We start from the raw sequence: 11918 nt of genomic DNA, 5'->3' as shown, positions 1-11918 counted from the left end.
TAGGTTCATGTCTATAGAAACACTGAACTGTGCTTCTTTGTTTTCATTCCTAGCAGAGCAGATCATATACCCACTTTGAAAGAACATCTAATAAATGCACCATACAGCATCTCTTCTTCCCTGTCACAGAAGATGCAACAAGCAAGTATATTTGGGTTATATTATATTATAGTTAGTTGGCTTACAGGATGGCGGAAGAAGAAGAACTAATTTTTTACCAGCTGTATTCCAGGTCATGCCAATAAATGTCATGAATAATGATATAATAATATGGTGTTGGAGTCTAAAACATGTTTTAAATCTGAGCAACTGTTATTTATGTTGTTATTAAAAAAAAAACTCAATGGCAAAGGTTCTGAAAATATTGACGCTCTTATCATGTCCCTGCCGCTGTGCCGTTCAGGTTTAGTGAACCCCAGTGGCGTCACATTGCTTTCCTTTACACTGAAGGAAATAATACTGCGCATCTAATACTGCGCATGTTCCACTCCACTCAAGTCTTTCCCACCGGAACAATGACATCACGGTAGACGCCCAATCACTGCGCCTGCGTAAACGGTCGCGCGCAAGTTTGAATTTTTTTTTGGATTGTTTACCTCCAGTCCGAAAACTCAGTTCTTGAAAGCCAAACTAAAACACTGCAAAAACAAACAACGGATACAAAATATATACAGTTTTGAACACGGTTTCGTTCTGCGTCAGCGATCACCGAGTTTGGGAGTGGCTGCTTCTCGGAGATATTGTTTTTTTTGTTGTTTGGCCTTTTTTTTTCCTTCCCCGTAGTGGTTGAAGAGCTAATGAATGGACTAGCATTGTGTTTGGACATCGCTTTTACTGCGTATAAAAAAGGAAGACGAAAAAAAAAAACGGGGTTTTCTTCAGAGGCTGTAATTTATACGTGAATACGAGTTTCAGCTGGAATTAACAATTTACAAATACAAACAAAATAAATACTCTAAAAGTAACACGAGCTGAGTGTCGCTGGTGCGCAGTTAGGGTAAATCCCGGTTACTCTACTTTATTCTAGCGGTATTTATTAATTTCAATAGCATTGTTATAACGGTGAATGTATATACGAACTGCTGTCTCCATATAAGAATCGTGTGGTCTAACGGATGCAATGTAAGCTTCCACTTTTGGTTTTATTTATTTTATATTTTAATTGTGTTGGACTTAAATGCCAGTGAACGGCTGAGACGATCACATCATTGAGCTATGCTGAGAAAGTCTGGTCGGGAATCCTCCGGTTCCGGAACACACAATGACAGCACATCGTCATTGGACCACAGCCAACGATCGAAGTCGAGTACCAGGCGGAAAAAGGAGGCAGAGGATCCGTTACAGTCGGCCCTACTGTACTTTAAAGAAGGTAAGCTTTTAAAAATCATAGCAATTTTAACTGCATGTTTCAGTTACTATCACTGATTCTTTTGCAATGAAGCTGTCTTCGTTGCAACTAAAATATTCGTATAAAAGTAAATACAATGTGTATTGGTAATAATAGTTATGAAATCAAAAGAGTTTGAATTGTGTAAGTCGGTGACAATGAATTCAAGATACAGACATCCCATCTCAGCCCGTCACTCGCTGCTTCAGTGTTGGCTACTGTTACCCCTTTCAAAGATTTCTACTCTACATGTATTAATTATCAAAACACGTCCTGGTAGTTGTTACAGTTCATTCTACAATGTAAGCCTACTCGACTGGTACATTGTGCGTGGGATCAATCTTATAATTAGACTTTTAATTAGTTTGTTCACCCTGTAAACCTCTGTGTAAACCAATGGCGCCCACAGAACACCATCATGGGCAAATGCGTGCATGTAAACATAATAAGATGGTATCTATAATATATATGCTGTTTCTCTGGCACTGTAAACAGGGAGCATGCACAGAAATTGGTTGGTTTGTGTTAACCGTTCAATCCTTGTTTCTTAAAGTTGAAGCTGGTACCCCATGGCGTGGCAATTATGTCCTGGAGAAACACCTTGACACCATTGAGCGGACAGCATTCAATAAGGGATTACCCCCAGAAGGCATTGATATAATGATAGACTTTGCACTTGGCCTCCGAATGGGTAAGGTGGAACTTCTCAGTTGTATTCACAGATTTTCATGGTCTTTTTCTTATAGCATGTTTTAATTTGCAGTGATGGTGATATATAAAATATAAAGTTATGCAGATAATAAAACACTTCCTTCTCTTAGAATTGTTTTTGTGTGGCACTGTTTTTCAGGCAGTGTTTTGGGTGTGCGGGTCATGAAGACTCTGATTCCAGCGACAGTGGTACCTCAGAGCGCATTGATAAAAGGAGTGTCCTGGTTCTGTGTGGGAAAGCTGCCCTCAAACTTGCAGGTAAATATTACTAGACTCTGCAGAGGTACTGTCCCATTCTCAAATGGTTCAGGACAGCATGCTCAGCCAATTCTAGGACTATGCAGAAGACATGAACTGCTCCAGAATTCTTTGTCCCATTTATTATTGGATTCAATACAGATTTATATTTAACTAAACTGCAAAGAATACTTTGTGGAATCATTTGCTGGTTATTAAAGGTCTTTTCTCCCATGTTTAGGTCATGTTTTTCCGCTGGTTTATTACCGTGTTTGACCTGGTTGATTCAAAGGAGCAGCTACACTTGCTGTATGGCTTTTTATTCTGTTTTCTGACAGATGAGCACCTGGTAAGAAAACACGATCATCTTTCATATAAATGGGATAAATTGCTTGCAGTACTAACCTATGCACATTCGCAATTCCATATATATTTTTTAACAGTACCTAAATGCAACTTGATTTAACTAAACTGTCTACGGGTGCCCCAACAAACATGCAACCATGTGTATGTGTTTCTTATTTTCTCTTATACTCTTCTGCCTCCTTTAGTGTCCCTACATCTGCCACTTGCTGTACCTTTTGACCACAAAGGAGAGTGGTAAGTTGGACATGCATGTACAATAACATTTTTATTCAAGGATTCTTCTTAATGCATTGAGCTGTGAACATTTACAGCACATTTTTTAAACAAATGATTTTAGTGATTTGTTTAACAAAACCCTCTCTCTTTGTTTCCAGTTAAACATTACAGAATAAGAAGATTACTAGATCTTCAGGCCAAAATAGTAAGTATTATTAGTACACAATACACTGTGGTAGTTATGAAACCAAAAGCCTCCATGCTAAGTGTATCATTTCTTTTCTTTTGGTTACTCTTGAAATAATGTAACATTGTTTTTCTTCCTTTTGCAAGGGAAAACAGCCATACCTGCAGGCCTTACTCTCTTTGTATAAAGTTTTCTGTCCTGAGCTGGTCACCTTTTCAATGCCAACAAAAATAAAGGTATGTACAGTTCTTGTAATCAGTGTTCTTATTTAAACAATACAAAATCAGTATAAATATGTTGGCTCCAATTGACTTGTGCCAGAGCTGCTGGAATTCAAATGGATCTTGCACAGTATTTGAATCCTTTTTTATTTATTTTTTTGTTCTGTATTTGACCTAATGGAATGCCTGCTTGGCCATGCTGTTAAGACACTTTCTCTCCTCCCCCTTTACTATCCAGAGTGCCTTCAAAAATTATGATTCCAACTGGAAAACGGCAATCGCTGCAGTTCAGAAAAAGAGCAAAGTGGAAATATTAATGCAACTGCCGAACAACATTGCACAGAAAACAACATCCAGGAAACGGGTACGGACATATTTTCCTTATTCTCTTCCTTAGGGATGACCAGAGACTCTGGCAATAACATTTATAAAAAATAAACAGCAATGCCTATGAGGAATGAGTGTATAAACTACTGTAGCTTTATTGTCTGGTAAATAGAGTCCAGGAATTTAGGTAATTTGAACAAGTGTGCCTCTGTATTCCCCAATATTTTGATACATACAATAGCATACATTTTTAACTAAATAAGCAAGTTTTTATTATTACATCTTTGCAAAACTATAGTGTTCGAATAATAAGTGTAAGTTAACCATGTTAAGATTTATTTCTTGGTTTACCAATAAGGATGGATTGCAGATAGAATTTACCAGTGAATGCGACACCCCTTTTCAGGAATGTGTGTTGATTACTCTTCTGTTCTCTCTAGAAATGGAACAGCAATTTGAATGTGCCTTTTGTGAGCAGCAGTGTGTCTGAGATCAATAACAAGACATCGATCAGCTTGTCCAGGAATGCAATGCTTCCTTTAGAGCAGCTCCGCACTTTCTCTCAGCTCTTGCAGAACGTGCACCGCATTGAGGTAAGCTTGTTTACTATTACTATCTTACAGGACACTAGGAGCTTCAAATCTACTATACCAGCACTTTAGTGTACGAAACAGTATGAAGGGCTTCCAACTGCAGTAACTAAACTGAATGATTTACACTTGATTGTACCAAATTCACAAATAAGCACAATCTCTGGACCAACTTTTGCAATGAAACAGTCTTCATTACTAAAAAAGCGATCTCTGTTAAGCAAGAAATATAACATGCATTTAAATAAACTGTTAAAGTAACACCAAATCAAATTAAAGATTTTTGGATATATATAGCTCATTGTGTAGTAAGTTAAACTTAGCCTAGTTCATGTTTAAACTGTAAGCCTCTACCAGAGTTTACCATATACTGTGTGATGTACTATCCATGGTTGGTGCTCTAAATATAGCCATGAGATGGGGCTGTTTTATCAATACAAGGCTGTATTGGCTGTACCCACTTTCATTAATATGGTATTGTGGGTAGGTGTTAAGATGAGTGGTTTTGTGGCTGACTGGCAAATAAGGCAACATTTTAATTGTTCAAAGTTTGTGGTTCTTGTGAGTTATGTTTTAAAAAATTACTTGGATAAAAGTCATTCCAGCTCAACACACCAAAGGGTGTTGACTTGCATCAATTAATATTTTTCTGTTGGAAAGTCCTCACGTTTCAATGCATCATGAACAAATGGAGGAAAATACATCCCCAGAATGTGGCCCACTTAAGCTAAAATGTCCCATATAAGCATACAAATATTTATCAGAATAGCTTACAAGTTAAAGGAGTAAAAGAAAACTCTTATTGTCCTGGCACTCACAAGCGATACCTACTCGTTTGTAAGTTGTGATTTATTTATTTATTTTCCATTTAGTTTCCAGCACAGATGGGCTCTGTCTTGAACTCTCCACTGCTTCTTCATTACATTAACTGTGTAACTGATGACTCTGTGTTTCTGAGACTGGATTATTGGTTGGGTCATGCATTGCAGGAAGGTGAGACCTTTTTTTTTTTCTTACTATATAAAAGTTTGTCTCAAAGTATTTTAGTTTTGATCAGTGTTTTTTTTCTTAATTTCCAATTTGTGCTTGAATGTTAATATATCATAAACCTTAGAGTGTTTTCTTTGGCAGAGTTCCTGTTTTGCAAGGATGCTAATAAACAGAACACTTCGGAAGCGGCGGAGTTTTTCAATAAACTGATCACAGCACAGCAGTTCCTACAGGTGAGCATGTGCACAGAAAGGACACTCTCTGTTTTGAAAGCAGTTTTTAAAGAAGATAAGAAGGACCCATCAATTTGCACCCTGCAGCATCCTAAACAAACTGTGACGTGGCTTGTGTTTTTCAGGAAGGATTCTCCAGTTGTGAGACATTTATCTACAAGTTCCTGCATGTTTGGAATGGTTCGGAGTACCGCTCGCAGATCCTGAGCCTGCTGAGCTGGATACCTATGGCACCAGTTACAGGTACTGTATCATTCATGCCTGTGCAATTCAGCAGATTTTGTGATTCTTATCCTAGTGAGCCACCTTTTGATCCAAAACTCATTTTAAATGATTAAACTGGTAGGTTAAGCAATGTTCCTGATCTAGGACAACATCTTGTATGTACCTATTGACAAAAGACATTCTACTTCTTGGTGTATCTATTGGATGAACTCATTTAAAAAAAAAAATGTGATCTACATTAATGGAGTTGAAAGTGATGTTGCAATCAAAATATCACTCCACTTTGTCATTACTGTACTGAGTTTGTAGTGTAATTGTTCTTTTGTTTATACAGATATGAAGCAGCTGCTGTGTGAACCCCTAATGCTGCTGTTCTTTAGCTCCTCTGTATTTTTCAAGGTATGTGTAGTTTCATTTTTTTATCATTAGATTCCATCGAAAAGGCACAACAGTAAACCTTTAATGCAACAACACATTTCTGAATGAGAAGTATATCTCTCTTTCCAAGCCAGAAAATATTTTAATGGGTTTTTACGTGGAGTTGCAATTCTGAACTTGGCATAAAATGTGAGTTTTGTGGTGTCTAGTTACTGTGAAAGTGCAACTTGAAATGCCTACAAATAAAGCTGACAATCCAAAATTAAAATGACATTAATTGAATAAAACTGTTAAGTACTTAAAACCGCTGGCCTGGCTGTGTCTAAGCTACTGTAAAGGGTTTTCATTGTTTTGATTGACCTTCTTTCCTCCACAGTGCAGTGTGATTGAGTGCCTAAACAACATGCTGGTGAATTGGTTGACCTGGCATTCTGTGTATGCCACAGAGGATATTGACATGAATCTCCCTGGCCACTCACCCATGTGAGTACTAGCCCCACCTTACATAGAGATGTATGTTTTACTTTGTAATAAGCATTGCTGGAACCATTTGTATCTCGTCCTGAGCTCCACCGTTAAAATAAGCAGTAATGTATATTGACAATAAATTATTCAATGGTGCAGGGATCCACTGCAGAGATATAACTGGATAATTGGGGAAAGTTGGGAACCATATAATAATCTTGAGTTCTAGAAAATTGCAGTTATTGCCCAACATAGCTGATATCTTTGCCAAAAAGAAAAAAATCCAATACATTTTATTAGTACAAATTTCATTCAAAGTTGATAAAGAGTTTAGTTTAAATGTGAAGTCCTTTCTATTCAGTTTGATTTGCTCAGTGAGCGGTCTACAGTAATATATACACACATAGATTTTTTTTCTTTTTTTTTTTTCTACTGTGGCCTTTATTCTTTAGATTTATACCAAACTTTCAATTCCATTATGTAACTACTTCTGCTCGTTTCATATTTAAGCCCTGATGTCATGTTTTGAAAAATCTGTTTTCTTGCAGGAATATGACCCTTTCTGAATTGGTGAACTCAGTTATTGAGTTGGTTCAGTTCACAGGTCGAATCTCAACCATAGGGCTGCACTTGGAGGGGTACAACACACTGTTGCTGCATTTCGTTCTCAGTTTCTATGAAACAGTAAGTAGACTCCCATATCATTGTAGTTTCAATTTTTTTTTATTTAATTAATAGTTCTCTCAATAACTTAATATGGTAGTGTTTAAATAAAACACACAATACATCGTCTGCATTTGAGACAGCATGTTGACTCTGATTGAATCTAATTGCTTTTGCATTATTTTGATGAACTGGGAATTGAAGTCCAACTTCAACATATCATTTTATCTAAACTACTGTATCAGTAGAACTTGCTCAAATAAACAATAGGCTACTGTACATGTAATGTACTTCTCTCTGCAATCACTAGAGGGCAGCATCATATCTTCCTCTAGTGAACTTAGTGTTTGTTTCTGGCCCTTACTATCTGTCAAATAAGCCAACAAACAGAAAATACAGTATATGTGAAAATGATGAAACAAACAATTCCAACTAACAAAACATTTTATTTACTGATTTATTTGTTAAAGTAAACTGAGGACATACCCAAAGGTATTACTCTGGAGCCCTTGTTCATGTAAACTATGCCACTATTGTATACACAAGATTATTTGGGGCATGCCATAAGAAACGTCTGTGATTCTCTGCCCCTCTCTTGCAGGTGTCTGACATGTATTTGAAGTATGACATGCCTTTGGTTATCATGCCCCCTGGTGGTGTGTTTTATCCTGCTCTGATAAGCTTAGACCCCATCAGTGTGAACCAGCTTTGCCACATCATGTACAGGTAAGATCTGAAAGGGTTGCGGATAGCCTAGCAAAAATAAAAATGTGTTTGTGATATATATTGTTTTGTGGTTCAACTGTGCTTGAATATAACCATCAAAAAGCAGGCTATTCAATGTCTATTCTAAAGTAGATTTCTGCTCACTGGTTTATCAATGATCAATCTTTATATTGGCGATTGGATTGTCGCTGACCCTCCATGCATATATTTACTTTAACTTATTTTTAAGTTTTATTAGTTCCAGCACGATTCCTGAAATGATTGGTCTTCAATTTATTTCCAGTTTTCCATCGGTGTATGTAATTATCAGGATCATTGTTATAATTTAATACAATATTGTTGTTTTCAGATACCGAACAAACTTGGTTTCTGCAAAGGATCCAGAGCTGCAAAGGAAGGTATTTAAAGCTATTTTCAATACAAAGCGGTTTCTATAATATGCATTGATGTTTTTACATGAACATGTTTCCTTTTAATTAAAAAAAAAAGAGTTATAATGACTTTATATTTGGGTAACAACAAAGCATCATTGCTTTTAGTAAATATGTTGCTACTAGCCTATTGTGATATTTGCAGTAATTATTAACTTTACCAATTTAACATGCTGGTTATAATCTCATTGTTTTTTTCATTTGGATTTCAGAAGCGTTTTCACATCAGCAGTAAAACATACAGCGAGTACAATCAGTATGTAGTTTCTATGGTGAACTGTTTGTGGAAGTCCAAGGCATTCATAAGGGATAACCATCCCATGGGGATTGAGATAAACCCAAAACTACTGAATGAGACCAAAGTGGCAGAATACAGGAACAGCTTTAACATCGTCCACCACCCGGCGCTTATGGGATACGCAATTGACTTCTTCCAGAAGGTAGGGGGACTGGTTCATTTTGCTCTTGGATTAGAGTTTGTCTCACCTTTCTAGTTAAAAATGGAGGAGCACAGTACAGGGCTTTTTTTATTTTCTTTCATCTGTATAGTTGTGTGTTTTACTGTGCCATATATAAAATGTGTCATTCATGTTATCTACAAGTTCTGATATAGTTTTAACAGGATGCCCCCCCCACACACACACATTTCCACCTTTAATGATGTGTTTAATAGAAAAACAAAAAATCTCTAAAGTTCTTATTGAAATGACTTATTTTCTTTTTCACTTTAAATCCTCTGTTTCACTCAACCCTAAATTGATTTGGCTTTTCTGCTTTTTAGTGTTGGCCAGGTGACAAACATTTGAACATAAGTTCCATAAAGGTATGTAGGATTTGTTTTATTTGATTTTAGTCACGGGCAATGTAAGCAAACTCTTAATGAGCACCATAGAAAATATAGCATGTAATATTAAGGAAACCTTGTTTGAGTTAGATGGACCCACTGAGATACTGGAATTAAATATCAATAACATTGTTCATTGAATTGTGCAGCAGATAGTAAATGGGTTGTGTCTTGACAGTTTCTGTCCTCTCTTTTCTCGTGCAGGGCAGGCACTGGGATTGGTACTTGGAATATCTGTATGGCCAGGGCTTCCATGGCCTCCGACAGTTTATTGAAAGCAGCATCACCAGAGTAGACCATTCAGTTAGCAGGATTGGAAAGCGCTGAGATCAAGCATAATTTCATCTGGACATCACCACTGCAGTGCCAAGCCTGTTATGGACTGTGAGCTTTCATCACTTCATTACAGAGCAAGACATCTTCTTCTTTTGGCTTCTAATTAACTTTCTCTTTTTGAGACAGATGGGTGCAGATTTTCTGTTGTTCTTCTCTCAGTCTGCATTAACTGCATCGTAAATTTCCTTTGGGCTTGCTAACATGAGAACTGTTCTCTAGACTGGATTTTACAAACTGTCAGGTCCCGGTGTTTGTGAAATATCAAGGCTGCAAGGCGTGGATCTGTGGTACAGCAGCCCCATATCTGACCGCCTACTAAACCATAGGAATGTGTGGCAGTCAGTGTTGTTTTCACTAAGAGTGGAGAAACTAGACTTGCAAAGTTTTTGTACTGTCTGGACAGTACAAACTTCCTAATTTTAACTGACCATTCAGTGTTTATTTTTGTTTGATTTTATGGACTTTTTTTTTTTTAATTTTATTTACTGCTGCGGTGCCGGATACAGAAAATAAAGATGTGAAGTCAGACTTTTCAGACTCCAAGGACTCCTGTTCAGTAGCGAGCCCAAGCCCCTGAGTCAGTCTCATCTTCACCTGGATGTAAAATAAGTGTCCTTGTAATTACTTGTTTCTTAATAATTTACATTGTATTGTTGGATGAAAAAGTCTTGGAGGATGAAGACTATTTATCCCAAATACAGAAACAATACAGAGCAATCATTCATCTTCCTTGCTAGAACTGGTACTGTAGTTTACTGGAATTTACAATTAAATGTACATATGCTAATCTGGACGACTCAATTGTTTAATTGTTTACCTAGAACAATATTCTAGCTGTAAATCAATTACCTTTTTTAAGGATCCTCATTCCATGATAAGTATTACCAATGGTTGTCTAACAAGTTTCATGATATGGTAACTTTTCTGGAAGTAATTGTTTGTACATAATTATAGCATTCCATTTAAAAACAATGTAATCCACTTTAACCACAAAGTCGTTTTACCTTTTAGTCACTTAACCAGCAGTCCCACTTATCACCCTGTGGCATTGCAGTCAATCTGCACAGCACACCAAGGTCACGAAGGGGCTAGCAGGCAAAAAGCTTTCATGGACTTTTCTAAAAACAACACACACTTCTTAGAAAGCCATTATTTCATATTCTGATGAGTGGATATGTGTGCCTAAAAAGACAAAGATAGCCTTTATTATCATTGCTGTCAGAAAATTGAAATCCTGTATTATTATTTTTTTTTTCTTTTTTCGCCAGTTAAAATGTTCTCTGCCAAGGGGGTTTGAAGTGCTCATAGTTGCTAAGTACCATTTCTTTTCTGCAGTACTAATTATCTGACCTTGCCATAAGTTAAATCTCACGCTTAGGAGTATTGATTTATTTATTTTTTACCTGATGGCAAGCAGGTTGTGGCTACAGCTCTAGCTAATTGTAGTGTGTTGACAGTCTGTACCAGTAGGCTGCCATGCTGTTGTACCCGGCTCTTTTCGTAGACTTAAAGGAAAAAATAATTCATGATAGGAAGTGTCTGCCATTCAAGTCATTCTGATCAGAAAGAAGAAGCAAGTGTTTTTTTCATAGGCTGGTAACTTTCCATTTCACAGTGTGTTTAAGGATGCCTTAAATGAAACCAGAGCTTTACAAAGTAGAAAGCTTACCATAGAGGACAGTGTCCAGCTAGATGACTTTGACAGCATTGCTGTATATAAAAAAAGAAGATATTTTTAGAGTATTTAGGATTGGCATAAGGTTAACTGAAGCCTGGGACTGGAGAATACAAGATTCTCATCCATTTTGGTTTTTAAACGTAAGTCTAAAAAGAAACTTTTTTTTTAAATTGGTTACCTTTTGTGAATTAAGATAAAGCCTTGTTTTAACTAAATGTGGGCTGCATCATTCACTTAAGAGGTTAATCTGTAAAGACATTATTTTGAATTTATTTATTAATGTAGTGATTTACATATTTCAAAAAAAATGTTTGGATCAAATGCACATTTTGATTTTTTTTTTAATCTTGTAAATACAAACCAATTCTAGGGAGGCCACCTAATATCTTCACTTTGCACTGGCTATAGTTCAGTAGAGCAGTCATGCTAGTTAAGATAAATGCTAATCACTGTTTGTGCACTCACTGTAAAACATGGCTTCACATTCCTTAACCCTTGTTTGCTTGTAAAATTGTGTTTTTGTTTTGCTTTTGTGCACCTTTAATATATATATATATATATATATATATATATATATATATATATATATATATATATATGAAAATAAATAAATTGTCAGGTTTCTGTCTGAGCTAAAATAAACCTTTTACCGTGAAATCCTGAAATACAATATGCTTTGCATATCTTTTTCTCCTTTATAGTTATTT

At 36.4% G+C, this 11918-nt stretch overlaps 1 protein-coding gene across 1 annotated transcript; it reads left to right on the top strand.

Moving 5' to 3' along the window:
• The first annotated feature begins 182 nt into the window (after window positions 1-182).
• On the top strand, window positions 183-10320 carry LOC117412127 (centromere protein I). The gene is made up of 20 exons (XM_034020132.3): window positions 183-1369; window positions 1941-2078; window positions 2238-2356; window positions 2577-2684; window positions 2887-2935; window positions 3076-3122; window positions 3251-3340; window positions 3564-3689; window positions 4093-4245; window positions 5115-5235; window positions 5374-5465; window positions 5591-5708; window positions 6025-6089; window positions 6445-6551; window positions 7082-7217; window positions 7798-7922; window positions 8272-8320; window positions 8566-8793; window positions 9135-9176; window positions 9402-10320. The coding sequence occupies exons 1-20, from the start codon at window positions 1216-1218 to the stop codon at window positions 9522-9524; spliced, it is 2190 nt and encodes a 729-aa protein (XP_033876023.3). The 5' UTR covers window positions 183-1215; the 3' UTR covers window positions 9525-10320.
• The last annotated feature ends 1598 nt before the right edge of the window (window positions 10321-11918 follow it).

The sequence above is a fragment of the Acipenser ruthenus genome, chromosome 26 (genome assembly GCF_902713425.1).
Source record: "Acipenser ruthenus chromosome 26, fAciRut3.2 maternal haplotype, whole genome shotgun sequence".
Lineage (NCBI taxonomy): Eukaryota > Metazoa > Chordata > Actinopteri > Acipenseriformes > Acipenseridae > Acipenser > Acipenser ruthenus.
Note: the sequence above shows the minus strand (reverse complement) of the source record. Positions and strands in the feature narration are given on the sequence as shown.